This window comes from Cyanistes caeruleus, chromosome 18 (assembly GCF_971803275.1).
Source record: "Cyanistes caeruleus chromosome 18, bCyaCae1.hap1.1, whole genome shotgun sequence".
In the NCBI taxonomy this organism is placed as follows: Eukaryota; Metazoa; Chordata; class Aves; order Passeriformes; family Paridae; genus Cyanistes; species Cyanistes caeruleus.
The window spans coordinates 12,593,043-12,620,728 of NC_141718.1; the positions used below are offsets into that span (position 1 = coordinate 12,593,043).

The 27,686-nt window shown below is 57.5% G+C and overlaps 4 protein-coding genes and 2 long non-coding RNA genes across 8 annotated transcripts; 4 read left to right on the forward strand and 2 right to left on the reverse strand.

Annotated features, from left to right (window-relative positions):
- Nucleotides 1-406: 406 nt before the first annotated feature.
- Nucleotides 407-3,286, forward strand: TCN2 (transcobalamin 2). The gene is made up of 10 exons (XM_086856631.1): nt 407-577; nt 1,101-1,290; nt 1,363-1,410; nt 1,490-1,623; nt 1,713-1,871; nt 1,947-2,122; nt 2,350-2,524; nt 2,612-2,804; nt 2,963-3,084; nt 3,181-3,286. The coding sequence occupies exons 1-10, from the start codon at nt 517-519 to the stop codon at nt 3,240-3,242; spliced, it is 1,320 nt and encodes a 439-aa protein (XP_086712757.1). The 5' UTR covers nt 407-516; the 3' UTR covers nt 3,243-3,286.
- Nucleotides 3,287-3,975: 689 nt separating this feature from the next.
- Nucleotides 3,976-9,030, forward strand: SLC35E4 (solute carrier family 35 member E4). Its single transcript, XM_023937896.2, has 2 exons — nt 3,976-4,703; nt 6,636-9,030. Exons 1-2 carry the CDS (start codon nt 4,106-4,108, stop codon nt 7,052-7,054), a joined length of 1,017 nt encoding a protein of 338 aa, XP_023793664.2. The 5' UTR covers nt 3,976-4,105; the 3' UTR covers nt 7,055-9,030.
- Nucleotides 9,031-11,470: 2,440 nt separating this feature from the next.
- Nucleotides 11,471-12,579, reverse strand: LOC111936679 (uncharacterized). The gene is made up of 2 exons (XR_015277883.1): nt 12,513-12,579; nt 11,471-11,605 (listed from the first exon to the last, which is right to left on the reverse strand). It is a non-coding gene; the product is annotated as an uncharacterized LOC111936679 (long non-coding RNA).
- A 263-nt stretch (nt 12,580-12,842) lies between these two features.
- Nucleotides 12,843-15,139, forward strand: LOC147649956 (uncharacterized). Its single transcript, XM_086856638.1, has 3 exons — nt 12,843-12,915; nt 14,003-14,098; nt 14,779-15,139. The coding sequence occupies exons 2-3, from the start codon at nt 14,096-14,098 to the stop codon at nt 15,094-15,096; spliced, it is 321 nt and encodes a 106-aa protein (XP_086712764.1). The 5' UTR covers nt 12,843-12,915; nt 14,003-14,095; the 3' UTR covers nt 15,097-15,139.
- A 5,316-nt stretch (nt 15,140-20,455) lies between these two features.
- On the forward strand, nt 20,456-26,993 carry DRC10 (dynein regulatory complex subunit 10). Of its 3 annotated transcripts, XM_086856634.1 has the most exons (6): nt 20,475-20,645; nt 21,386-21,449; nt 21,524-22,161; nt 23,357-23,590; nt 25,712-25,783; nt 26,690-26,993. In XM_086856634.1, the coding sequence occupies exons 3-6, from the start codon at nt 21,574-21,576 to the stop codon at nt 26,960-26,962; spliced, it is 1,167 nt and encodes a 388-aa protein (XP_086712760.1). In that variant the 5' UTR covers nt 20,475-20,645; nt 21,386-21,449; nt 21,524-21,573; the 3' UTR covers nt 26,963-26,993. The 3 variants fall into 3 exon arrangements, with proteins under 3 accessions (XP_086712761.1, XP_086712762.1, XP_086712760.1); XM_086856635.1 differs by having other exon boundaries at nt 20,456-20,645; nt 21,386-22,161; XM_086856636.1 differs by lacking the exons at nt 25,712-25,783; nt 26,690-26,993 and adding an exon at nt 25,384-25,543 and having other exon boundaries at nt 20,472-20,645; nt 21,386-22,161.
- Nucleotides 24,778-26,910, reverse strand: LOC147649957 (uncharacterized). The gene is made up of 2 exons (XR_015277884.1): nt 26,632-26,910; nt 24,778-25,965 (listed from the first exon to the last, which is right to left on the reverse strand). It is a non-coding gene; the product is annotated as an uncharacterized LOC147649957 (long non-coding RNA).
- Nucleotides 26,994-27,686: the final 693 nt, after the last annotated feature.

Genomic DNA, 27,686 nt, shown 5'->3' on the forward strand with positions numbered 1-27,686 from the left:
CGCTTGTGCTGCTCAGGACTCCACGGCCCCCCGGCGGGGGGGTTTCACCCCCTGGGGCTCAGGACCCTCCGGCTTTAGGGGTTAATTCTGGGGTTCGTGCCCGCCTGTCCCTCGGCTCCAGGGTGAGGCCGTTCAGTCTCCGTTTTCTCAATTAAATCGTTCGAGGCGAGCATGGGAATTCTCGTTTCCAAGGGCGCCGGATGTGGCCGGGTTTCACCCGTGTTTATTTTCGGGCTGTGAGCGCCGGTGTTGACCCGAGCAGCGGCACCTCGGGTCAGGCTGTCCCGGGCAGGGTGTCCCGGGCAGGGTGTCCCGGGCTGCCCGGGGCTGCCCCCGCTCCCCTCGGCCGCTCCTCAGCCAAAGTTCTGCCCCGTTTGTGCTGACTCGGCCCCAGCGTGCGGAAACGGCCCCTCGCCACACCTTCCCCTGCTGTCCCCGCTCCCGGCCCGGCTCGTCCTGCCGCTCCCGGGGCTGTGCCGAGCGCTGTCACCCCCGTGTCCCCTGTCCCGCTCCCGCATGGAGCTGCCGCTGGTCCTGCTGCTGCTGCTGCCCGCGGTCCTGCCCGCCCGGTGCTGCGGTGAGTGCGGCTCCGGCCCCCAAACCTGCCCCGGACCCCCCTGGCCGGGGCCTCGCCCTGAGCTCGGGGGGTCCCCGAGGAGCGGCGCTGGGGGTGATGAGCCCCATCTCCGGAGCCTCGGACGGCGCCTCGTGGCAGCCCTCGGTGACAAATTCTCCGGGGCTCAGTTTCCCCCAACCCAACCCGTATAACCCCTTCCCCTGCCCGGGGCCAGCCCCCCAGGGGTCCCTGGGAACAGGAGTGTCACCCCAGCCCCCTGCCCCTGCTCGGGTTCTCTGTGCTCCTGCTCCATGTCACGTCTCTTCGTTCCTTCCTCTTTGTTTTGGTGGGAAATCCGGAGCTCAGGGGGTGCGGGGGGGACGCGGAGGCTTTGGGGTGCATGGAGGGGTGGGTGCCGGGGGTCGCTCCCCACCGCGGCCCCACACGGCTCTGGGGGGGCTGTGGAGCTGCAGGGCCGTGCCGGGGGGGAGTCTCGGCCCTCTCGTTCCCCCTGACCTGCGCTGCCTCTCCCGGGCCGGGGCAGAGCCCCCGGAGGGCTCGGCGGGCGCCGTGCGGGCGCTGAGTGCGCGGCTGCTGGGGCTGGCGGGGGACCCCGGCCGGGACCCCGACCCCGCCGCGTACCTGGCCCTGCGCCTGGCCCGCGAGCACGACCCGCGCCTGGAGCAGCGCTACCTGGAGCGCCTGCAGGACACCTTCCAGCAGCCCTACGGCAGGTGGGTCCCGGGGGTCCCCCACGGTTCTTTGGGGCCGCCCCTGCGGCCCACGCTGACGCCCTGTCCCCGCAGGAGCCTGCAGGCCCACGGCCGCTCCCGGTGGGACGCTGAGCACAGCACGTACGTGTGGGTGTCCCGGGGTCCCCTCGGGGCAGGTGACAGCCCTGGCGGTGTCCTGGCAGTGACCGCTGCCTTGCAGGAGCGCGGCGGAGCCCCCGCAGACGGGGCGGCTGGCGCTGTACCTGCTGGGGCTGCAGGCCACCTGTCCCCCGCCCAGTCCCCATCGCTCGCTGGTGACATGGCTCAAGTACCACCTGGAGGAGGACTGGACAGGTGAGAGCGTCCCTGCGGGCCGGGTTCCCGCCTGCACGTCCAGCTGTGAGGCACCGGCTCGCCCCGGTGACACCGCCCGCTGTCCCCAGGCTCCCGGCGGCACGGCCACCCCCTCACCAGTTACTACCAGTACGGGCTGGGCGTGCTGGCGCTGTGTGTGCACCACAAGCGGGTGCGGGAGGAGGTGATCCGGCGGCTCCTGGCGGCCCAGCACCATGGAAGGCTCGGGCACGGGGGCAATGCTGTGGGTAAGGACCCACGGGCACAGGTGGTGGCGCCCCGGCGGTGTGTGACCCCGGGGTGACACCGAGGTGTCCCTGCAGACACCGAGGCCGTGGTGGCTCTGGCTTTCACTTGTCTGGAGCGGAGGAAGTTGGTGGGGACTGAGCTGGCGGCCGAGCTCCGGGCAGCCGCACACGGGGCCAGCAGGAGCATGGCCGAGGCCCAGGGCCCCGACGGCATCATTGGCAACATCTACAGCACCCCATGGGCCCTGCAGGTGGGTGTCACCTGAGGGGACATCTGAGCTGCCACTGGCAATGGGCACGGTGGGAAGTGAGGCTGCAGATGTGGGGTGCAGATGTGGGGTGCAGATGTGGGTGCAGATGTAGATGTGGGTGCCCAGGCAGGGGCAGCTGCCCCCGGGCAGGTGATGCTCAGCAGTGCAGTGCCCAGGTAACCAACCCTCCTTCTTCTTCCCACCACCTCCATCCCTCCCTGTCCCAGGTGTTCCTGGCCACAGGTGCGTGCCAGACGGAGCCGGCGTTTGTCCAGGCCATGGCTGCGCTGCTGGAGAACCTGGAAGCCTTTGGCACCGCCGCCACCATGGCCCAGGTGCTGCCGGTGCTGCACGGCCACTCCTACCTGGACATCGCCTCCATGCACTGCCAGGAGGAGCCAGGTGGGAGCAGGGGGCAACAGGACTGGGGTCAGCGCTGGTGTCCCCACATTGGCTGGGTGTCACCAGATCTGTGGTGGCTTCTCGCAGACACGCTGACACCCCTGGACATGGAGCCCCTGGCTGAGGTGCCGGGGAACAAGACGGTGCAGCTGGTGGTGGAGTGTCCCCTGCCCTGGTGCTACGACCTCCGGCTCTATGACCGCCCCGTTCTCGTGCCCGCCGCCGCCTCCCTCCTGGGCGTGCTCCAGGCGGCTGCTGCGCTGGAACCCCATGACTTCAGGTGCGTGGGGGTCACGCTGTGGTGGCCGTGTGTCCTGCGCCTGTGCCCTGCACCGGGCTCACCCTGGTTCCCACCACACAGCTCCCTCGGGAGCAGCTCTGTGCAGCAGTGCCGAGGCCGGACCCTCACCCCCCTGACCCCACTGTCCCACCCCCCAGGTTCCACACCCAGGACACCCCCCAGGGCCCCTTCCTGACCCAGGTGCTGGGACTGGAGGCCCGGCAGGAGAAGCGGAACTACTGGCAGCTCCTGACCGCGCCCAACACCCCCCTGCAGATGGGTGAGTTGTGGGTGAGGGCTCCTGGGGAGGTGGCAGAGGTTCCCCACAGCCCCTTGGCTGCTGCCTCACCCCAAACCATTGTCCCTCTGTCCACAGGTATCGCTGACTACAGACCCCAAGATGGGGAGACCCTCATCCTGCGCCTCAGCGAGTGGTAGAGGGTGGGGGGTGATGACAATGAAACACCCACTGTGGCACAGGACCTTCTGGCTGCCTGCCTCCTGCTTTCCCTGGGCCAGCCCCCCAAAACTGCCAGGGGCAGGAGGAGGGGACACACGCGATGCCCTGTGTCCTACAGGTGCAGTGGGACCGGAGCACCAAAACCAGCAGCTCCTCCAGTCCTGGTCCCACGTGGGAATGGGGCTGGCAGCTGCTGGGAGCAGCCGTTTTTGGGGTGTCCAAAGCCTTTTTGGGACGGCCAAAGATTTGGGGAGTCTGAGTCGGTGCTGTTCATCCTCAGCAAGGTGCGAGATGGGATCCTCCTCCTCTGTAACCCTCTGGGGGGTACTGAGCCCCCACTGTCCCAGGGGGTCCAGGGGACCGCGCTGCCCGAGGGGGACCCAAGGGTGTGCCCAAATCTGCGTGATTCCCCCGGGAGTTTAATCCGCTCCCCAAAATCACCGGGGCAGAGGCGGTTTGGGGCCGGGAGCCGGGCGGGGGCTTGGGGCGGTCCCGCTGTCCGCAGGGAGCCAGCGCGGGTCGGTGACAGCCGGGTGCGTTCCCGGTGCCCGTCGTGCCCCGCCCGCCCGGCAGTGACGCGCTGGCCTCGCCGGGAGGAGCCTCCGCCCTCCGCTCCCGCCATCACCAAACTTTGCGCCGGCCCCGGTCGCCTCCTCCCCGGCACATGGCCCCGCCACCGCGGCGCTGAGCGGCGGCAGCAGCCCCGGCCGGAGCGCGCGGGGAGCGGGGACAGCGCGGCCGCCACCGCGCCAGCGCCGCCGCCTCCGGCACCCAAGGCGGGGCTCTCGGGAGGACGGGGCAGAGCGGCGAGGGGCGGCCGGAGGCAGCGGAGCCGGTGCCCATGTGCCCGCCGTGGCGGCGGGGCGATGAGGCCGCGATGAGCGCGGCGGGCGGGGGCACCGTGCGGCCCTGGAAGCCCGACCCGGGCCAGGCGGGCGGGGGGCGGCCGGGACCGGCGCTGCCGCTCACCCTCAGCGTGCTGGCCTGGCTGGGCACCGGCACCACCATGGCCGGCCTCAACAAGTGGATCTTCGCGGCGCACGGGTTCCGCTACCCGCTGCTGCTGTCGGCGCTGCACATGCTGTCCGGCGTGGCCGTGGGTTACCCGCTGGGCTGGGCACGGGCACCGGGCCCCCGGCCCCGCGCCAGGATCTACCTGCTCAGCCTCACCTTCTGCACCAGCGTGGCCCTGGGCAACCTGGGCCTGAGCTACGTGCAGCTGGACGTGGCCCAGGCCGTGGCCACCACCACGCCGCTGGTGACGCTGGTGCTGGGGGTGCTGGGGGGCCGGCGGCCGCACCCGCTGCAGTTCTGGGCCATGGGGCCGGTGTGTGCCGGGGCCGCCTGCAGCATCGCCGGCGGGCTCTGCTTCTCCCAGCCCGGCTGCGGCTTCCTTCTGGCCGCCACCGTGCTCCGCGCCCTCAAGTCCATCCAGCAGAGTAAGTGCCGCTTGTCCCTGTCCCTCTCCTGCATGTCTGCCTGCCCTCTGGGAAGAGGTGCCGGTGTCACCTCGGTGCCACCCCCTGCTCGGGGTTCTCCCTGCTCGCTCTGCTGCCCGCTGTGCACCCTGGTGTCACCCCAGCCCTAATGCCACCCCACCCTATCGCTGGTGTCACCCCGGTGCCACCTTTGTGCTGGTGACACTCCTTGTCCACCCTGGCCGCAGCATCACCCTAACGGTGGTGGCACCCTGGCTCCCAGTTTCACCCCAGCCCCGGTGCCACCCCCTGTCCCTGTTGGCCCTGGTGCCACCCCTTGCTCACTCTTGTTTCTGGTGCCACCCCACAGCCACCCTTGCTTCTCTCAGGGCTGTGTCGTGCTTGTGGCCCTGAGGTGACACGACTGTAGTTTGTCATTGATGACACCTTTTGTGTCCCTGTTGCTGTCCCTGTGCCACGGGGGGTGGAAGTGCCCTTGCTTGGCACAGGGTCACCCAGGCTGTCCCAGCCCTGTGGGCTGCTGGACTTCCTGTGAGTCCCCCCTTCCTGGGGACTCTGGTGGCACTCGGGCCATGCTGTCCTTGGCGGACGGCAGCGAGGAGCCGGCTGGAATGCTTTTGGCTGGGAAAGGAGCGTTTCCTCCGGAGCCTGTGACTGGGGCAGTGTGGGGATGGGCTCTGGCTTGGGGCCCTGTGCCCACCCCAAGGTCCTTGTGGCTGTGCTGGGGTGCTGTGGCCCCCCAAGGGACACCACTGGCCATTGTGCCACTGCCCTGTCACCTTTCCACCCCCACTCCATGTGGGACATGGACAGTGGCCCTGGGGAGGGCAGGGACATGTCTGTGTGTGGCACCAGCCCTGCTGTGCCTGCTGTCCCCACTGTCCTCGGATGACCCAGAGGGGGGGGACATGGGGACAAATGCTCCAAACCAGGCTGGGAAAGCTGCCCTGTGCAACCCTCCCTGTGGCACTCTGACCCCAAACACAGGCACCCAGAGTGGGACACCCCCTGAAGCAAGGCACCCCTAAACCAAGGAGTCCCAGAAATGAAGGACTCCTGAACAGAGACACATCCAAACCAGGAAACCTCTTGAGTGAAGAAAACTAAGAAATAAAGATTTAGATTAGAATAAGCGTAACTTAAGGAAATTAAAAGTAAAAGAAAAATATGAAAGAGATAAGAGCAATGTAAGTAGTTAATTATTACTAGGTGTAGTTAGGCTATACACCTGCTTGCAGAAGGAATACATAGCGATTGCCAAGATGAAATGAAGAGACCAAGGATATATATATTTTTCTGCTTGTATTAAACCTTAATTAGAATAAGACCCTATATCACTTACTTGTCCTAAATGGTGTTTGTAGAAGGAGACAAGAAAAATAGACTATTGTGGAAAGGAACTGTGGGCACACCTGCAGGCAGGAAATCTGAACTATGTCCAAGAGGAGCAGGAGAGCTGCCAACAGGGCACAGTTGAAAAGTTCGAGCCCGAAGAAGAAGATTTCATTAAAAAGGACCCCAGACCCATTTCAAGAGAAGAACTGAGCATGCCCAGAGGGGCGTGAAGCTCATGGCCATAGGAGGCGAGAACAGGCGGGGTTAGACAATGAATATGTGTAGTGCATTGTGTCATCTATGCATATGTAATTCTTTAGGGAATAAATAGGGAATGAGGGGCAGTGGTGGGGCGTGCCCGTCTTTGAGAGGTGACTCCACCCTGCCGTAATAAGACACATACCCTCCCTGACTTTAAATAGTCCTTTGTCTGTGATTTTACTGCTTCTCTCTAAACTGGGGAACTCCCGCCCAGGGAAGGAACAGCCCCCCATCATTTTCCCCTTCCCAGTGATATTTGGGATTTCTTTACTGCTTGGTGTCGTGTCGGTGGGTGTTCTCGTGGGATGTGCCACTGACTGTCCCCTGTCCCCCCAGGTGTGCTGCTGCAGGAGGACCGTCTGGACGCGCTGTCGCTGCTCGGCCTGACATCCCTGCCCAGCTTCGTGCTGCTGTTCGGGGCGGCCGTGGCGCTGGAGCTGGGCCCCTCGTGGCAGGGCATCCTTCGCCCCGACGCCGCGCTCTGGGGCTGCGTCCTGCTCAGCTGCCTGGGCTCCGTCCTCTACAACCTGGCCACCTCCTGCCTCCTGTCCCTCACCTCGGCCCTCACGCTGCACCTCCTGGGCAGCCTCACCGTGGTGGGCAACTTGCTGCTGTCGTGGCTGCTGTTCGGCACACAGCTGGGCGCGCTGGGCTACGCCGGCGTGGCGCTGACGCTGGCCGGGATGGTGCTGTACCACCAGCCCCGGCTCCTGGCCGCCTGCTGGGGCCTGCGTGGGCACCCTCGGCACGAGTAGGGACCCGCGGGGGGCTGGGGGCCAGGAGGGCTCTGGGGAATGCTGTGCACGTGTGTGCTGGTGTGTGTGAGCTGCACACACTGCTCCTGTGTGTGTGAGCCTGCACACGCTGTGTCTGTGTGTGTGTGTGTGAGCCTGCACACGCTGTGTCTGTGTGTGTGTGTGTCTGTGTGTGTGTGAGCTGCACACACTGCTCCTGTGTGTGTGAGCCTGCACACGCTGTGTCTGTGTGTGTGTGTGTGAGCTGCACACACTGCTCCTGTGTGTGTGTGAGCCTGCACACGCTGTGTCTGTGTGTGTGTGTGTGAGCTGCACACACTGCTCCTGTGTGTGTGAGCCTGCACACGCTGTGTCTGTGTGTGTGTGTGTGTGTGTGAGCTGCACACGCTGCTCCTGTGTGTGTGAGCCTGCACACGCTGTGTCTGTGTGTGTGTGAGCTGCACACGCTGTGTCTGTGTGTGTGTGTGTGTGTGTGAGCTGCACACACTGCTCCTGTGTGTGTGAGCCTGCACACGCTGTGTCTGTGTGTGTGTGTGTGTGAGCCTGCACACGCTGTGTCTGTGTGTGTGTGTGTGTGTGAGCCTGCACACGCTGTGTCTGTGTGTGTGTGAGCCTGCACACGCTGTGTCTGTGTGTGTGTGAGCCTGCACACGCTGTGTCTGTGTGTGTCTGTGTGTGTGTGTGCTGGTGTGTGTGAGCCTGCACACGCTGTGTCTGTGTGTGTCTGTGTGTGTGTGAGCTGCACATGCTGCTCCTGTGTGTGTGTGAGCCTGCACACTCTGTGTCTGTGCCGGTGTGTGTGACTGTGCCGGTGTGCAGGGCTCCGTGCACACACAGGTGCTGAGGTGCACACCTGTGTCGGTGTGCATGGCTGTGTGCACGTGTGTTTTCTGTTGTGCCCTGATGTGAGTGTGCACATCCTGCTTTGCGCAGTGTCCATGTGTGCTGGTGTGCACAGCCCTGTGCACGTGGACGTGCTGGTGTGCACGTGTTGTGTGCACTGCTGTGTGTACATGTGTCGAATTGCACACTTGGATGTGAGTGGGTCTGAGCACAGCTCTGTGCTTGTGGGTGTGCACAGGCTCTGCAGGTGTGAGCAGGGCTCTGTGTGGGACGTGTGTGTTGATGTGTGTGACACTGCACACATTGGTGTGCACAGGCTCTATGTTCAAGCAGGTCTCGTGCTTGTAGGCACGTGTGTATCGCTACAGACTGTCCACAGTTGAGTGTCTGTGTGACACACGTGCTGCTGTGCACAGCTCCATGAGTGTGTGCAGGTGTGTGCTGCTGGCAGGTACCGCTGTGCACAGGGGCTCTGTGCAGGTGAGCAGGTTCCTGTGTGTGTGCACAGGGCACACCCAGTGACTGGCTCTGGATGCACAGCTGTGTGTGCCCAGCTCCTCTGTGCATCCAGCTGCTGTCTCACCTGGGCAAACAGCCGTGTGTGTGTGTGTGTGTGTGTGTGTGTGTGTGTGTGCGTGTGTCACTACTGAGCTCTGCTGGCTGGAGTGGCCCCTGGCTCTCTGTGTACACTCGGTTCTTGTGGCTGAACCGAACGCCCAGGACAGGGCAGGCGCGTGTCCCCTCCTGTCCCATCCCCACCGTGTTGTGACAATCCCACGGGGCTGCCGGTGCTGCTGCCAGTGTTGTCTTTTTCCCCAGCACGCCCCTCAGCCCCCACAGCTGTCCCCATCCCTCCCAGCTCGCTGCAGACTGGCATCCGTGGCAGAGATGGTGAGAGCCCAGCCGAGGGGACGGGAGCAGCCTGGACCAGCTGCTATCACTCCAGGACAGTGCTGGGCTGTGACACAGAACATGCTGACGGTGGCAAAGGGACAGCCCAGTGTGTGTGTGCCTGGCACCGCTGCTGGGCTCTGTGGTGGCCGTTGTCACACTTGTATCTCCATGCCGGGGCCCAAGGACCCAGCTCCGATTGCACTTGTCCCAAAATAAAGCTCTATTTTTGTTGTACTCCACCCTCGGTTCCCAGTGATCTCCTGGCCAAGAAGGAAGGAAGGGAGGATCACCCAGTGTAGGGATAGGAAACTGAGGCACAGAAATGCCTCAGGATGTTCCAGCTCCTGGGGAGCATCTCCAGCTCCAGCAGGGACAGCTGTGATTTGGCAGCCCCGGGGCTGGCACTGGGACATCCGACAGGACACGGGAGGGATGCAGTGACAGGGAGAGTAGTCACTGACCACAAATGTCTGGAAGAGGGCTGGGAGCTTTGCCCTGCCCTGGGGTGGCATGACGCTGGAGCATCCTGTCCCCTGAGTCATGGAATCATGGAGTATCCTGGGTTGGAATGGACCCACAAGGATCATGGAGTCCAGCTCCTTGCCTCGCACAGGACAGCCCCAAAAGTCACACCATGTGTTGCTTGTCCCGCCCCTCTCTAGCCTGGTGACTCACTTGAAGACACAAACACAACCCCACTTCCCCTGGAAAATCCCCACTGGTTCCCTGCCTCTTTTCCAAACAGCGATTTTTCCCCATTATTAGGGCAGTGATTTGAGGCTGCTCCCAGCAGCAGCACCTGAGGAACGGCGCCTTCCCAAGGTGAGGGCGTGCCCAGCTGTGCCAAGGTGTGCCTGGAGAGGTGCCCACCCAAAAAGGACACAAAGGCCCCGCAGTTATCAGCCCTGCTCTGGCCGGGAGCCTGTTTGTTTTCTGCGCTCACGTTCCAGAGGCTTTTTCATAGCGGGGGGTGTTGGAAGGGAGGGCTGAGACCTGCAAACCTGCAAACCTGCCACCTGCAGCATCGCTGCCTCGGGAGCTCAGCCCCAGGGACTCCCTGCCTATCCCAGCCCCCTGACTCGTTTGCTGGCACTGGGTCTGCCCGGATCCTGGCTCCATCCGTGGCTTTGCCTTTTCCACCCTGGATTCGGTGCCTTGTGGTGCTCCCGGTGCCCTGCAGCTCCCGGGAGCGTGGCCGGTGTGTGTCCCTGTGCAGTGGTGACAGTGGCCGGGCTGCTCATGGGGTCTCAAGGGCAGCATTCCCGCTGGGATTGGGGGTTGTGATGCCCGTGGAAAGTCCAGCAGTGGCAGGAGGTGTGGCTGGGTGTGGTGACCCTCTCTCCGAGTATTCCAGGCCATGATCTCAGCCCTGCTGTTATCCCTCTGCTCTGGCCCCAGGAAGGATTTGGTTTCTCACCACACTGACAGCTGCCCATGGGCTGAGTCCGGTGCTGCTCCGGCCAAGCTGGACGAGGAAAAGGCATCCCAGACCTGGAGTTTTACAGGGGGGGAGCAGATGGGACAACTTTCCTGGAGAGCAGCCCCTGGCACAGGGCAGGACCAGCCCAGGTGGAGCAGGGAACAACAGGCACAGCCCTCACATGGCCCTTTGTGAGGAGGGGCCACAGCTCTGAGGGATGGGTGGCACCTGCACACGTTTGGATGTGCTGGCTGACAAAGAATCATGGAATCACAAGATGGTTTGGGTGGGAAGGGAACTTAAAGGTCATCTCATCCCATCCCCTGCCATGGGCAGGAACACCTTCCACTATCCCAGGTTGCTTCAAGCCCTCTCCAACCTGGCCTTGGGCACTGCCAGGGATCCAGGGGCAGCCCCAGCTGCTCTGGGCACCCTGTGCCAGGGCCTGCCCACCCTGCCAGGGAACAATTCCTGCCCAACATCCCATCCATCCCTGCCCTCTGGAAATCATTCCCTGTGTCCTGTCCCTCCAAGCCCTTGCTCCACGGCCTTCCCTCTCCATCAGGGAGCTCCAGGTGAAGTGTGAAATTCCAAGTGGGAGAAATAAACCTGTGTCCAGTGGGACAGTGTAGTTATAACATCAGGCCTGACAGTTTTTCATGGATCTGCTGCTGAAATACTGCTGAACCCTTCCTTGGAAGTGGTGATGGAATGTGCTGGGATGTCGCTGGAGCAGGAGCAGCATGTGCCCACGCAAGGGAGAGGAAATCCAGGGTGGATTTACTGTGTGCCTGGGAGCACAGGGTGGAAATGATCTCTGTTTCAGGACAGGGATTAACTGTTGCCCTGCGGCCTGTCGGGAGCTCACTGCACTGGCACAGAAAGATTTGGGATCTGCAGCAGGGACAGACACTTGCTAAGCTGGGGAGCCTGAGCCAGGAAATTATATCCTTCTGGGATCTGCTGGGCTGTGTTCTCAAACCTACCACATCCCAGGCCTTAAATAGTGTCAGGGACTTCCTGGGTATGGATCTGGAATTGTGGCAAAGCCTTTTTTAGAGTCGATGTAGGAAGGTTTTTTTCCTTGTAGGACAGCCTAGCCCAGAGAGCTGAGGGCATTTGAAGCTGTCCAAATGAGACTGCAGGCCAGGAGATGGACAGGATGACTCCTCAGACTCCCTTCCAGCCCCACAGCCTCTGCTCCAGCACCCAAAAATACCCTCCAGGCTTTGTCCTTAACCATTTGGTGGCTTCACTGCTGGTTTCACTGCTGGTTTCATTGCTGCTTTCACTGTGGTTTCATTTCTGGTTTCATTGCTGGTTTCACTGCTGGCTCTCCATGTCACAGGCCCCTGCCCTGTGCTGAGCAGGCTCTTGGCTGAGTAGCTGAGTTTCTAAAAGATGAAATCACAGGAGCTTGAAGACATCTTAAAAGTCTTAGAATCAGAGAAAGATGGAATGGTTAAGGTTGGATATGCTCTCTAGGATCACCAAGTCCAACTGTTCCCCCAGCACTGGCAAGGTCAGCACTAACCCACGTCCCCAAGTGCCACATACTCATATTTTTTGAACATATACAGGGATGGGTTCTTCACCACAGCCCTGCCCAGCCCATTCCAATGCCTTACCACCCTTTTTGTGAATAATTTTTCTCTAATATCCAACCTAAACTTCCCCTAGTGCAACTTGAGGCCATCTCCCTTGTCCTGTCTCTTGTTCCCTGGGAAAAGAGCCTGACCCCCCCACCTGGCTCCAACCCCTCACATCTGTTTGGGCCGTGGGACCCCACCAAGAAATGGGGTTCTTCATGATCAAGGATCATCTTGCTCAAATCAAAAGACATGGAATAATTTGGGTTGGAATGGACCTTAAAGTTCATCTCATTCCAACACCCTGCCATGGGCAGGGACAATAACCATGGATCTCCCAAGGCATCTCCTGAAAAAGAGTTGTGGCAATCAAGTGGGGGAAGAGAAAGAGGAAGATCTTTGAGTCTCTCCCAGCCAGAGATGCTGGAGCCTGTGCTCTTCCTTCCCTCTCTGGAAGGCAGCAGATGATGGGACTTTGAGTTGCTGTCTCAAAACCCAAAGCTGTATCCCAGTTAAGAAAAACAAGTGTTGGTGACGTTCCAAGTCTCCTGACTCACAGCAAGCTGCTGTCCTGCCTCAGCAGCACATTTTGTGCTGGAATAAAACAACACTCCCTGAGCACGTGGTGCTCTCGGAGTCCCTGTCAAGGCCCTGGTACAAATGAGATGTGAAAACTGTGCTGATTTTATTAATAGTAAAATTCACTACTCACTGGGGTATCTCAAATCCTCTGTACTTGCAGCAGCACAGGCTTCATGTTCCAGCTCCTCAGATGTGAGTTTATTTTCAGTGCTCCAGCATGGATCTGGAAGAACTGCTGCTGGCTTTCTCTAGATTTCTTGCCAAGAGGTCACAACAGCTCGTTTGTACTCAGAGCAGCAGTGTTTCTCCTACTTCATTTCCACAAACACAGAGCACCATTCCGGCTGGAGAGCTGAGCATCCGGACCTGCTGATGCTGAACTTTGCACAGGCCTGACCCTGCTGCCAGGAGCTGTTGTTGGGATCTATGTTGGGATGACAGGATTTGACCTTGGATAAAGCCACTGTGTGCCGGGCTGGTCCCTCAGCGTGGGCAGCAGGGGAGGGGAGATTCTGCGCCTCTGCCTGAGGCAGGTGAGACTCTACCAGCCCTGGGGCCCAGCACAGGAAGGACCTGGAGCTGCTGGAGCAGGTCCAGAGGAGGCACCAAGATGATCAGAGGGATGGAGCAGTTTTGCTGTGAGGAAAGGCTGAGGGAATAGGGATAGCTTGGCCTGGAGAAGAAGAAGCTTTAGGGTGACCTAATTACAGCCTTCCAGAGAAAGAAAGATGGAGAGAGACTTTGGACAAGAGTCTGTAAGGACAGGACAAGGAAGAATGGCTTCAAACTGAAGGAGAGGAGGTTTAGACTGCATAGTTTGAAGAAAGCGTTCCCTGTGAGGGTGGGGAGGTCCTGGCACAGGGTGCCCAGAGAGGCTGTGGCTGCCCCATGCCTGGCAGTGTCCAAGGCCATGTTGGATGAGGTTTGGACCACTCTGGGATAGTGGAAGGTGTCCCTGCCCACGGCAGGGGGTGGAACAGGATGAGCTGTAAGGTCCCTTTCAATCCAAACCATTCCATGATTCCACAAGTCCATGATTCTATGGTTCTGTTCCCATAGGGGACATGGAGTGATGCTCCATCAGGGGACTGACTCACCCTTGTGTGTCCCCATGCCGTGCACCCTGGCTGTCACTGAGCACAGCTGCTGGAGATGCACTGGGGGTCCCATCATGGGGACACAGGTGCTCCAGGTTGGGATGGAGCCTGGTCACTACTCCAGGCAGACATTGAGGATGGTGCTGGTGCAGTGGGTGAAGGGCACGAGAAGCTGTTGGGCCCACCGTGTCACTGAGGCAGAGTTTGGAGGTGGCTCATGACAGGCTGCCTGTCAAGGTCACCATGACAACAGCTGACCACAGTGGAGACAAGGGGTCATGGAGGAGCAGGGCCAAACATGGCCTCGTGTCACCATCTTTGTACCACCCCAGAGCCTGCAGATCGGCAGGCCTCGGTGCAGGGCTGGGGGACACTCACACCATCCTGGGGCTGGGGGACACTCACACCATCCTGGGGCTGGGGGACACTCACCCTGGGCTGAGAAACACTCACCCCGGGCTGGGGGCCCCTCACACTCGGAGCAGGTCTGTAGGCCTCTGACACAAAGCTCTTTCTCACCCAGAGCAGCCCTGCAGATTGGGACTTGGACTTGGACTACCCCCTGCCCACATCCAGCAGCCTCACCAGTGCCCATGAGCTGCAGCTCCTGGAGGAGATGGTGAGGTTTCCTCTTCCCTGGGACAAAGCTCATGGCCCACTGTGGCACAAGGAGGCCTTTAGGTCTTCAGCCTGCTGGATCAGGAGGGGGTGCCAAGGCTCTCTCCAATGGTTGGGAGAGACAATTGCTGGATTTGGGCCACCTTTGACACGAATGGTTGTGCCTCCACCCTAACCTCAGGACACAGCTGTCATATCCTATCTCCAGGTCATCTGTGGATTGGAATAAGCTACAGGTGTCATTGGCCATGGACTTAACCTGGACTCAGACATTGTTCCAATGATACCCTGCAAAAGAATAAGTTCAGATGGGATATTGGGAAGAGATCCTTCCCTGTGAGGGTGGGCAGGCCCTGGCACAGGGTGCCCAGAACTGTGGCTGCCCCTGGATCCCTGGAAGTGTTCCAGGCCAGTCTGGATGGGGCTTGGAGCAACTTAGTCTGGTGGAAGGTGTCCCGTGGATTGAAGCAAGATGAGCTTTAAGGTCCTTTCTAGCCCAAACCATTCTGTGATTCTGTGATTTTGTGATTATGCACATTGGAGCTTTTTGCTTGGAGGTCACCTTGGCCATAGTGAGAGATGTGGTGGGATCTGTCTCTTCCTGAAGACAAGCACCACTTTGGAGTTCTTTATTCCATGGTAAGAGAGTGGCAATAAGGTCTTATGTTTACTCTCACAAAGGTAAAAAGCTTTGACAAGGCCAAAAAGAAAACTCGTCGTCTCTACAAACAATTACGGCAGCAGTTTTTGAAAGAACAGGAGAGAAAGATGGCGTGCAGGAAGAAGACAGCCGAACAATTTAAAAAATCCCTGGAAGCGTTCGATCGCAGGAGTGGGAAGGTGCCAGGTCCCACCTCCCGTTTGCCTGCGGATGAAGCGGAGCCCTCGGAACAAGCGGGAGCTGCTGACAAAAAAACAGCCGAGAGACACGTCCAGAGAGCTCCTCCTGCAGGACATGCCCCGGCTCCGGCCACGGCTTCCAGCACGCAGAGACTTTAGGAAGTTACAGCTCATTTTACAGCAATAAACCAGCTCAATCCCACTGGTGTTGCTGCCCTTTTAAATCGATGGGAACGGGGTGGTTGGAGAGCCTGGGCTGGGAGGGAGCAGTGAGGCAGCTGCAGGAGTGAAACATCTCTTCAAGGGACCGATTTCCTGGGAGGGAGTGGGACACTGATGTGAAAGGGATGGAGTTTTCCCTTGGCTCGTGCCTTGGGGCTGGCCAGGCACTGCCCAGGGAATGGGCACGGCCCCGAGGCTGCCAGAGCTCCAGGAGCGTTTGGACAGCGCTGCCAGGGATGCCCAGGGTGGGGATGTTGGGGGGTCTGGGCAGGGACAGGGGTGGGCTGGATGACCCTTGTGGATCCCTTCTAACTCAGGATATTCCATGACTCTGTGTCCTGGATTTCCAGCCACCATTGCAGTGTTTGGATTTCATAACACAAACCTTTTCTGCTTGAAATGAAGCCGCTTATTTTTTATGTTTCCCAGTGACCTTGAGGGAATAATTGGACCTTGGAAGATTGCTTCCATGTCCTCAATTACGTCACATCCTCAATCAAGTCTTTCCTTCACTGGATTGAAAAATGGTCAGTACCTTCAATCTGTGTCCCTCAGCTGGGAGTTCTGAAGGGAATTCTCAAAACTGATGGGAGAGGCACAGCTCAGACACCAGGACAGCACAGGCAGGTCACACCTCAGTGCTCAAAAATCAGGAGCCACCAGGCTTTGGCAATAAATTTTCTATTTATGGCTAAAACTGTTATTTAAGGAAGCACAAAACTTTCTCCTAACCTCTCCATAGACCTAATTCAGGTGCTGCAAGGCTCTAGAAACACTGCAGGAAAATCAGGGTTTGGCATCTGAATTGGCTTCAAACCACAGATCTGTCAAATCTTGCTTTTCCAGAGTATTTAAGGTATGTTCTTGTCTTTCCTCTTCCCACCTGTGATGAATCTGCCTGGCATCCTTTCCTCTCCATGGACAGACCCTTTCTTCTTGATCTCAGTTTTTGCCTGCTGTGTTTGTCCAGGAAAATGAGGATTTGCTGTTCATCAAATGAACTGGGTGATCTTTAAGGCCCCTTCCAACCCAAACCATTCCGTGATTCACTGTGACCACTGCTGGACAGGACAGACAGTGGACATCTCTGGTCATGCAGGCACCAGTGCCAGCCTGGTGTCCACCTACACCAGCTGGCTTGGTGATTGAAACCCAAGAAGAGATGGATTGAAATGAATAAAAACGAAATGCCAAAAAGCAAATAATGTCAGAAGTTTTTAGAGAGGGGCCTGGAAGTTGTCACCTAGGGGGGACCCATGCTGGCCACTCCTGGGGTTTCCTTGTGGGAAGATGCTGTGGGAAAAGGAGTGGTTTAGAAGCAAACAGCACCCACCCTGCACATTGGAGAGGGGTCCCCAGGTGGTTCCTGGCACGCAGCAGCACCCAGGGGGAGAGAGGGAAGCGTTCACTTCCTTGCCGTGGAGGCAGAGGAGCTGCAGGGCTCTAACGAGGCTCCTGCCTGTGGAGGTTACAGAGCTCAGTCCCTCTGAGCCCATCCCCATCCTCCCCGTGCTGGGAGGAGCCTGTCACCATCCCTGGGATGAAGAGCCCCAAGCCAGAGTGATCCTGTCTGCCCTCTCCTTGCCCCTCCCCAGCCTCTGGAGCTGCTGGAGCTGGAGCGCTCCTCCGGGCAGGCTGGGGGTGTTGGCACACCCCGGGTCTGGCTCTGCAGGGGCTGGGTGTCCGTGCTGTTTGAGCCCTGCGTGTTCCCACTCGGCAGAGCCAGGAAGCAGCTGCCTTTTGCCTGGGAGATGGAAGTTGTGACTTGCTGCAGACTCATGGAATCACAGAATCATTAAAGTTGGAAAAGCCCTCTGAGAGCATCAAGTCCGACCATTCTCCCAGCACTGCCAAGGCCACCACTGCCCCATGTTCCCAGTGCCACATCCACAGGGCTGTTCAATCCCTCCAGGGATGGGAATCCACCCCTGCCCTGGGCAGCTGTGCCAGTGTCTGACTGCCCTTTTCAGGAAGAAATTTTCCCAAAACCTAACCTGAGCCTCCCCTGGCCCAGCCTGAGGCCGTTCCCTCTCCTCCTGTCCCTGTTCCCTGGGAGCAGAGCCCGACCCTCCCCGGCTGTCCCCTCCTGGCAGGGAGTTGTGCAGAGCCACAAGGGCCCCCTGAGCCTCCTTTTCTCCAGGCTGAGCCCCTTTCCCAGCTCCCTCAGCCGCTCCTGGGGCTCCAGCCCCTTCCCCAGCTCCGTTCCCTGCCCTGGACACGCTGCAGCCCCTCCAGGGCTCTCTTGTCAGGAGGGCCCAGAGCTGGACACAGCATTTGAGGTTTGGCCTCAGCAGACAGATTAGTACCAAACTCACACACTGTGGTCTCAGTGCCCTAACACCCCCAGGGACATTTTCCTGTGCCACAGTTGGCTGTGTCCCTCTGCACTCCTGCTCCTGCCACCCAGTTCCAGCCTGGTGCTCAGAGCCAGCCCAGCACCTCCAGCCCTACTGCTTTCCCCACTGGGCGCTTTAGCTCAGAGCCTACATCACATTACTACACTCATTCCTTCAGGAAACTCTGCAGGGACTCCCTGGTTTCTCTGTGCCTTGCCTGGGCCTTCCTGACAGGCTCTGGGGGGCAGGGAAGTGCAAACTCCTTCCCACCTGTTCAGGATAAGGATGCCATCATCCCACTTACAGCATGACATGGGAATGAGGGAACAGCAGCCAAAGCTGCAGGAGGGATGTGGTCAGGGATCAGTTGGCCCTGTAGAGTCCTCCAGGGCTTGGTGTGTTGCCAGAGCTCCATGTTCCCAGCAGAGCACAATGTAAGGCTAGAGCCAAACGACCATGGCAGGAGCTGCCTCTCCCTGCAGTGACAGGCTGGGGTGCTGCTGCCTGCAGCAAGGCTTCATTGCAAGGCTTCTGCTGTTTCACCATCAGTTGAAATCATCCCCCTCCTTGATGCCCCTTCCCAGGTCCCACGCAGGGGTCGGTGGTAGCAGGAGCAGGAAAATTATTTGGGCAAACCAGGCTGGGGTGGATCATGGTTTTCCGAGCAGATCAGCCAGCCAGCTTCCACGCTCTAGCTGTGCTTCCCTTTGCTGCAGAGGAGCAGGATTCAGCATCTGGAGAGGGGTTTGGGTGGTGGCTGAAGCCAGCGGGGGCCAGGGAAGTCTCTGGCCTGCAGGTCACAGAGTCCTGCTGTTGGAACACAGCTGGACTCAAACTGGGGGGGACAGTGAGCCCAGGCTGCACCAGGGGCTCCCAGCCCTCCCTTCCCTGCTCGGACATGCCCCACATAATTTGGATTCTTGGGCACCTCTGGCTCAGGCAGTGATGCAGTCTGGTGAGTTTGGGTGCAGAGAATTATTTGAGGATAGATCTGAGGCTTCACTACATCCTGGAATGAGGTGGGATTGACGCAGATTTGGTGATGTTTCATCCAGCTCCCAAAGTGACCCGGTCTTCTTCCTGGCTGAAGAGCTGCTGCTGGCCTGGAGCAGTGTGTGGAGCTGCAGGGCGAGTCAGGGCTGCTCTGGACATGTGTCATCACCTGCATCTCCTCCTGCAAGATGTCTGTAATTACCCAGATCCAGGAGAGAGCAGCAGTGATCCACAGTCTTCCCTACTTTAGAGGAGGTTTGGATGTGACCCACGACTCCACCCCTTATCCTTCCTCTCTCCCTGGATGTCACAAGGACTTGCTGTCCCTTCAAGCAGACTGTGCACACCAGGACACAGGGGGACTCTGGTGACAGTCACTGGCCAGCTGATGCCATCTCCAGATCACGGCTGTCAGCAAGTCAAAGTCTGCACTTCTTGGAGAGCAGTGGCACATTTCAAACAAAGCAATCAAGAAACTCCTCAACTTTGGAAAGACACTCTTTTCATGATGGATTAAATTCCAAAATATCTGGAGGCCACGTGGCAACCTTTCATTGGGGTCAAGGATCCCTTCTGGTGTCCTTGTCAAGAAAAGTAGCAGCTCTGCATGTCTCAGGGGCTGTTCTCTGTTGTGATGAGCTCCATGAGGACACATCCAACTGACAGCACATCCCTCTGCAGCCTCAAATCACAGCTCTGCTGTGCTCTCAACCATAGTGCAGCCAGGAAATCATGGATCTTCTGGGTTTAGATCCAGTGTGATCCCAGTTGCCAAATTAGAGCCTGATGCTTTCCCTGGAGGCTATGGGACAGCCTAGCCCATACGTGCAGTTCCAGCTGCCCCTTCTTCCCACAGTGGGATGGGTATGTCCCAGCTTGGGGTGGACCCAAACCCAGACTCACTGTCACACTCAATCCCATTCTTGATTCGAATCAGTCCCTTGCCTGAGCCACTCAGGCAGGAGGGAACCCGCATGGAGGTCTGCTCCAGCTAACGAGCCTGGAGGAAAATGACTTGGGGGTCCTGGAGATGGTACCTGGTATGCCCAGGCAGGAAGGCCAAGTGTCCCCTCATCCATCCTCACCAGTGCCACACCAGAAAGCCCAGCCCTGGTGAGCCCACTACATCTCCCACCACCAGCCCCTTATTTGCTCTGTGTAGGGAAGCAATTGGGAATGGGTGAGCAGTGGGCACTACAGATTTGTTCATGGACTTGGTCACTCCCTGCACAGAAATAAAGGAGCTGCTCAGGCCAGGTAAGACTGGAACCCAGGACAAGGCTGCCCATGAGAGCACGGCCACTCCACCACTGTGCTGTGCCAGCTCCTGCGAGGGACAGAGCATCACTGTGAGCATGGCCTGGAAATCAGCATTTTGCCGTGTTTCCTGCTGGAAACCAGATCCTCCTTACCCGAGGGCATCCATGTCACTGCCTGAGCAGAGGGTGAGGGCACAGCTGCAGCGTGTTCAAGTTCAAGGTGTGTGCACAGTTCAAGGGCCAGCATGTCCTTTGCAGTCAGCCTTTACAACATCAGCATCTTCATCAGCTGAGGTTCTTTATCACTTTTATGGCCCCATAAAGCCAGTGCGGCTTAGGGAAACTCTATTTTGTTCTGATGTCCAAAACAGCCCCCTCGGGGCTCCTGGACATCCACTGGGCTGACCCCCACCTGGCAGACGTGACGTCGGGGAGATAAAGCCTATTCTTCGGGTTACTTGCGCCCTCAGGAATACAGATCTGGGCAGCCCAGAGGGCACGAGATGCCTCTTCTCCCTCACCTTCACCTTCACCTTCACCTTCACCTTCACCTTCACCTTCACCTTCACCTTCACCTTCACCTTCACCTTCACCCCCCACACCCTCACCCCCACTCCCACACCCCTCACCCCCACACCCTCGCCCCTCGCAGCCCCGCGGGCTCCATGACAGACCCGACGCCTGCCGGACGCCGCAGTGGGACTCCTCATTGGACAGCGGAGATGTCAATCAAGAAATGGGGGCGGGGCCATCAGACCACCTGTAAACGGCCTCGGGTCGCCTGGCAACGGGAGACGCCAGACGGCGGGATCGGGATCGGGATCGGGATCGGGATCGGGATCGGGATCGGGATCGGGATCGGGAGCGGGAGCGGGAGCGGGACCGGAATTGGAACTGAGTACGCTGCAAGGGGTGGAGCCCGTCTGGAACCAGCATCCCCCAGTAACCGACTCCTGAGACACCCCGTCTCCGCCCGGGATGTCTCAGGGCCGCGGGTCCCACAGACCCCCCCGGATCCTCCTGCACCGGCCCCCGAGCCGCCCGCCCTTCACACGGGGGTCTTCCCCACCGGGAATCACCCCCCACCCCCCCACCTCTGCCTGTTCCCCAGTCCCTGGGTCCTCCTGCTGTCCCAAACCCACACCGAGGGGACCTTTCACTCCCTGTCGGTCTCCCCGCTAATGCTGTCCCCATCCCCTCCCTCTCTCCTCTTGCCTCTGTCCCTGCCAGTCCTGCCACATCCCCTCTCCCACTTCCTCTGACAGGGACAGGCCTGGAAGGGTAGAGGTTTCCCATTGCGGAAAACCCTCCCCTTCCCTCCAGGGTGGTCCCAGGGCTCTCCAAGCCCCTCTCCACACCCTTTTGGGGACTGCAGAGCTGCGGCTTGTGCTGCTCTACCTCACTGCTACTCAGAAGCTGCTGGAAGCTTTCTCCCCACCACCCTTCAAAGCCAGGAATCCATCCCCCACTTCCCATGGCTGTTTGACAGCTGCTCTGGGACAAAGACCAGCTCTGATCCACAACCCCATGTCCTGACCCCCTGCCCACACCCAGAGAGAACTCCGGGGTAATCTCAGACTCTCACGTTTCCCCAAATTACATTGTTTCTCTAATGCTGTCACCGTGTTTTCCTTTTAGAGAGAAAATCCAAGAAGGGAGATTAGCAGAGGGACCTCAATTTTCTTCCAGAGTCTCACCTTGTGTAAGTGCTGCTGTGTCCTTTCTAGACCTCAAACCACCCAGACCACCGGTGTTTAACTGAATCCATGGCAACAGGAGATCCAGCTGCGTTCCAAGAATCCCTGCAAAGCACCTTGGTGAAGGGCATGGCAACTTCAGGGAAGGCAGGGATCCCATCAGGTGTCATGAAGGCTTTAGATCCACGCCAGTTAAAGCCTGATAGCATGGAGACAGAAAGAATCCTAACTGTCTTGGATGAGACCATTGTCAAGCTGGAGATCACCAGGTTGATCTCACGGATTACTGGATCCCTGGAGAGGTATGCTAGGATGTTGGGACCTGAGATCACGAGCAGCCTTTTGGAGCATCAGAAGCTTTCAATGGCAGTACGGGACCTGCTTGCCAGCCCTGGAGATGAGGAGCCCGTGAGAGCTGTGGAGCAACGCCTGAAATGCTCCCTGAGAAACATCCTGAGGCTCTTTCTGGCCAACCCCTTGCTTTACCATGGTCTGAAATACCAAGTTCCAGTGAAAGAGTTACCAGCTGATGTGTTTATCAAAGCCTTTATGGAGTTCCGGGATTTCACGCTTGAGAGGCTCCTGACCAGTCCTGATGAAGAGGAGGAAAAGATTAAATTCATGAAACGCATTTCCCTCCGGGTTGAGAAAAACATGGAAACGATCTCAGCTCTACGGGAAGAGCTGGCAGCAGTCATACAGACTCGAGATGAGGAGGTACGATCTTGTGTGAATGTGTTTTCCAACCAAGTGTTGGAAAAACCTTGGTATCTACAAACCCTATCCCTTTACTGCAGCTCGTAAAGAGCAAGTTCCAGAAATTCCTTCTCAACCAGATCTCAAACTTAAAAATAATATTTTTATTGTAAAATATAATGAAAAATGCTTATTGCATGCTTGATTTTTTTTTAACTCGAATTTGACATGTTTTGAACCTGTTGTCACCAGCCAACATAAACAACTTAAATCCCTGAGTTCCAGAGGAATGGCAGGACAGGCACAAACTGCTGTAGCGGTATCCTGGCAGGGTGACAGTGCCAGCTGCTTCATTCCCTGCTGCTGAAAGAATGAAAAATCATTGCAGGGAAAGATTGCTCTGATTAAAATCCATTTTTAATATCTGCTCTGTCTTCACTCTTGCTTAAAACCAACATTTCTGTGACTCCTGACTCTTAACAGCTGCCTCAGAGTATTTGTGATTAATCAGTGATTATACAAATTACATGAATCTTTAATTTTATCTGCAGCTGTGGTGCAGATAATTGACTGGGCACTTCCCAGCCACTTTCCCAGCCTGTGTGCCAAGCCCAGAGCTCCTTACAACAATCCTTTGTTTTCTACCTGTGATTCTCTTTCTACTCCAAGAGGAGTTGGATGAGAAGGTTTTGACCTGCACTCACTGCTGGCAGAACCAAGGGCCTGCTTTCCCCTTTTCCTCTGCTCCTTGGAGTTCTGGGAATTGAGATCTTTATGTACAATTTGGCAGCTTGTCCAGGACATGGTGAATAAATCTGTTTCACTGATCCCAGCTGGGGATTTCCCTCTCTGAGCTGTGTCCCCCAGACAGTCACTCTGAGCCTGATCCAGCCCTTGAGGGAGCCACGGGGCTACTCCAGAGAATCTGTTTTGGCTGATCCTCAGGTGGCAGTGACAGTGGGGCTTGGGATGTTGTTCACTTTGTCCTCCTTTGTGCCTTTACTAACAGGTTCCCAGAGGAGCCAGGGGAAGATTTCCAAAGCTCCTGTGTAAATTTAACTCTTCCCTCAGCTGGCAGTGCCAGGTCCTTGGTGCTCCCTGAGCCAGCCCTGAGGGCCCCTTCTTGGATCTCCTCCACCTTTGCAATGTTTTTCTTCTCCTGCCCACCTTATGCCTCAGGAATACCCAAAGATATTCCTCTTGTTTTCTGGTCTAGGTTAACAGGAAGGACAAAACGATTGAAAACCTCAAAACCAGCATGGAAGCTCTGGCCAAGGACTTCAAGGCTGAGATCCAGCAGATCATGAAGGAAGGGGAAAAGCAGCAAAAAGAGGATGAGAAAGCCTCGCAGGACAGGTGTGCCAGGCTGAAGCAGGACATTCAGCACCTGGAAGTACAGTTCAGTGCACTGGTGCTGGAGCATCGAGCCTCAGAGCTGGTTCTCATGAAGGTAAAGGGGAGGGGAGCTCTGGGACAGGAGGTTTAAGCCTGTTTGCAGAGCTGTCAGCTCTGGCTGCTGCCTGCTGCAAGGAGTTCCTTGGTCCCTGCTCATTCCTGGCAGGATGCACATGGTGTTTGTCAGCGCACACCCGCCCTGTCCTCATGCTCTGCTGATTCCAGTGGAAAGCAGCCCTGCAGCGACAGCAGGGACACAGCCTGTCACAGGTCCTGCTCCTGCCGGCTGCCTCGGCTCTGGGAACACCTTCACACTGTGCTGTGACACTGGGCAGAGCTCAGGGCAACAAGGCTGGAGCAGGACAGGTGTGGGATAGTGAGAAACCAGGGATCTGCTGCTGGGGGAGCAGAACAAACAATATTGGCTTGGTAGAAGGCACCTTTTAGAGCTGATTTAGTGTCCAAGGTGGAATGGGGCTGATGCTGAGGGCTCAGCAGGTCTTGCTTTGCCCAGCTTGGCAGAGAAGACAAGCCAAGGAGTCAGGCTGGACTGAATGAAGGCAAAATGTGATTTCATAGAATCATCCCAGAATAGTTTGGGTGGGAAGGGACCTTAAAGCCCATCCAGTCCCACCCCCTGCCATGGCAGGGACACCTTCCACTGTCCCAGGCTGCTCCAAGCCCAGTGTCCAACCTGGCCTTGGGCACTGCCAGGGATCCAGGGGCAGCCCCAGCTGCTCTGGGCACCCTGTGCCAGGGCCTGCCCACCCTGCCAGGGAACAATTCCTGCCCAATATCCCATCCATCCCTGCCCTCTGGCAGTGGGAGCCATTCCCTGTGTCCTGTCCCTCCATCCCTTGTCCCCAGTCCCTCTCCAGCTCTCCTGGAGCCCCTTTAGGCCCTGGAAGGGGCTCTGAGGTGTCCCTGGAGCTTCTCCTCTCCAGGTGAACACCCCCAGCTCTCCCAGCCTGGCTCCAGCCCTTGGAGCAGCTCTGCAGGTGGGGTCTCACCTGAATGGGGCAGAGGGACAGAATCCCCTCCCAGCCACTGCCCACGCTGGGGCTCAGCCCAGGACAGGGGGGTTTTGGGGTTGGGGCGGTTCCAGACCTCACCCACCAGCACCCCAAAGTCCTTGTCCCTAGGGCTGAGAAGATACAGGAGGAGGAACGGGACCAGCAGACAGGCTCAGGTCCCTGTATCAACAGCTCTGCCCTGAGCAGAACACACTGGTGACACAAAGAATCAAGAACTGGAAAAAGGGAATTTTCCTTCTCGTTTTGCTCATCCTGGGTATTCTCTCCAAACCAGCACAGCCTCCCACGGGCAGGAGGCCAATGTGGTGATGGGGCATCTGTCACTGCTGCACTGGGTGGCACAGCATGAAGGGCTGGGCACTGACAAAATGTCAAACCCAAGTCAGAGCTGCAGTACAACCCCCAAAATTTTTGGCAGAGTGGCTGTGTCAGGTAGTTCCTGCTGCAGTTCCTGCCACAGCAGGGCTGCTTGTGGAGAGCTCAGCTCATTCCAACACCGTGGCAGATGCATTTACTGACCACAGAGACCTCCTTTCCTCAGCAAGTACAAGTTGTACCTGTGGTCTAAATAGCTCAGGTGGTACCTCGTGATGGCCTGGGAGCCCTTGGGACATCCTGGGGCAGTGCCACATAGGAAATGGAGCAGGAATGATTCCACAGAGCACACATCCAGAGCTGGGGGTAAACTGCCCCAGCTTCTACAGCAGTACAGCTGCTGCTAAACTGTTTTACAGCCTGGAAGATATCTATATTTTAAAAGGCACTGAGTACTTTCTGTCCCACATTCATGTTTTGCAGTTCTCTCTTGCTTCAGTTTCAGGCTGGTTGCCTCAGTTTGTTGATGACTCGCCACATTCCATCAGACACGTTCATTTCCTTCTGCAGAAAGCAACTTCCAGGTGCTGTTCAGCCCCCCAGCTCCATGCTGTAAACCAAATAAAGCTCTTTGGGAATGTCCCAGGACAATCCTCAAATTAGGGCAAACCACACACATGTCAGCTGAGGGAAGCTTGTCACAGGGAGGAGGTGGAATACTCAGATATAATGATGCTGTGGCTCAAAGTTTCCCTGTTTTCTCACTCAGGATCCTTCTTACCAGGCCTCAGATGTCTGCAAGGATCTGATCTTGTTTTGTGTTTCAGGAAAAGTGCAAAGCAGAGAGGGAAATTCACGAATGGGTCCAGAAATATGACATAGAAATGTCAGAAAAACAGGTATTGGCTTTCAGTGCTTTGCTCTCCTATGAGGTGATTTGCTCAGGTACATTCCTGTCCAAAGGGACACATGGCTGTTACCCAGGAGGCCGTGGAAGTGAGAGGCAGTTCTGCATCCAGGTGAACCACAGGAAAGGGATCCTTGTCCTGCCTGTGTGTCCAGGAGTCCTCTGCTGCTTTGGCTTTAGGAAAAATTACATCCACTGCTAAATCCCACAGAATCTGGGGGCAAATGGGTCACCATGTTCTGTCTGGGATGTCCACCTGATCCCAGGAAACAGGCTTTTCAGTTTTGCTCCAATCCTCAATTCTTATGGCCCTACCTGGTATCCAAATCCTGCTCTTGTTCATGCTGAAGCCTTGGGAAATGTGTGCTGGGTGTTAAGAAACCAAACAGCCTGCTCCCAGCTGAGCCGTGACAGGCTGAGGGTCACATTAGCACCCCCAAAACTTGCCTCTGGGAAGGCCCTGATGTCTTTCCTGTTCTTGCAGTATTTATGGGGTTGGATAAAAGTGGCTGGCTTCCTTACAGAGCAAAATGCAGGGAGGGGCCTGAAAGCTGCTGCTAATTGTATGGAATCATACCCCAGGCAGGTGTTTAATAATGGGATTATTTTGGTTTCCTGTCCGTGGAGAGGCAGGAGCCCCATGTTTGGGGCAGAATTTGTCAAGGCAGACCCACCCCCACATTGTTGGTTCTCCAAATCTTCCATTGTGGGAGCATTCAGGGACCCAGCATCTCATGAAATTCCCTGGGCACTGGGTACACGCCTTCCTCTTGAATCCCTTTGGAAAGGCTCCAACCAGTTGAGGTTCCATGGCTTTGGGATGGGTTTCAGGACCCTCACCTGGGGATGTGGGGAGGAGCTGCTGACCGGCTGTCCCTGATCCCTGCTGTCCTGCCAGACCACATATGAAGAGATCCAGGCTGTCTACAACGAGGAGAAGGAACAGTTGTCCCTGCTGATGGAGAAACACGCGCTGCTGCTCCAGGAATATACCGCGATTGAGGAGGAGCGCAGGATGCTTAAGGAGAAGGAGGAGGAAGCTGCACGGGAAGAGGCCAGGAGGAATGATGCTGCCACCTGCATCCAGGCCTTCTGGAAAGGCTACTTGGTGCGGTCCATCTACAAGGCAATACTGAAGAAAGGCAAGGGCAAGGGCAAGGGCAAGAAATAAAACCCCAAATCCCTTTTCTCTCCCTGGCAAAGCTGCTGTATCTGAGCTCTTCCAGGTAAAAGCATTGAATTGTTGAGGTTGAAGAAGACTTTTAAGATCATCAAGCCAAGCCAGTTCCAGCATTTTCACCATTAACCCACATGCTCAAGTGCCACATCCACATGCTTTATGAACACTTCCAGGGATGGTGACTCTGCCACTTTCCTTGGCAGTCTATCCCAGGGCTTTAGGACTCTTTCCATGAAAAAAAGTTTTGTTCATATTTAATATAAACATCCCCTGGCACAATTTGAGGCCATTTCCCCATACCCTGTCACGTCCTGCTTGTTTGGATTTGACAGCCCACTCCTGACTTTAGGGCCCTTCCTTGCAGCCTCCCTTCCCAGGAGAGAGCGGTGGCACTGGTAAGGCCCCTCTCTTCTCAGACATGGCCAAGGAAGATGTGTTCCCTTCTTAGCACCCACAAGAGATACTGGGATCCATGAGACTTTGAGAAGTTGGTACCCATGTGGATAGTTTGGGGTGTAGTTACATCAAGGACATTCTCTGTCCAGATAGGCTTGAGTTCCCAAACACCAGCAGCCTCCAGTGAGAACTTAAAGCTCCTTCCAGTGCCTGAAGGGCCTCCAGGAGAATGGAAGAGGGACTTGGGACAAGGGGATATGGCTTCCCACTTCCAGAGAGCAGGGTTAGATGGGATATTGGGAAGGTGACTTTGAGGGTG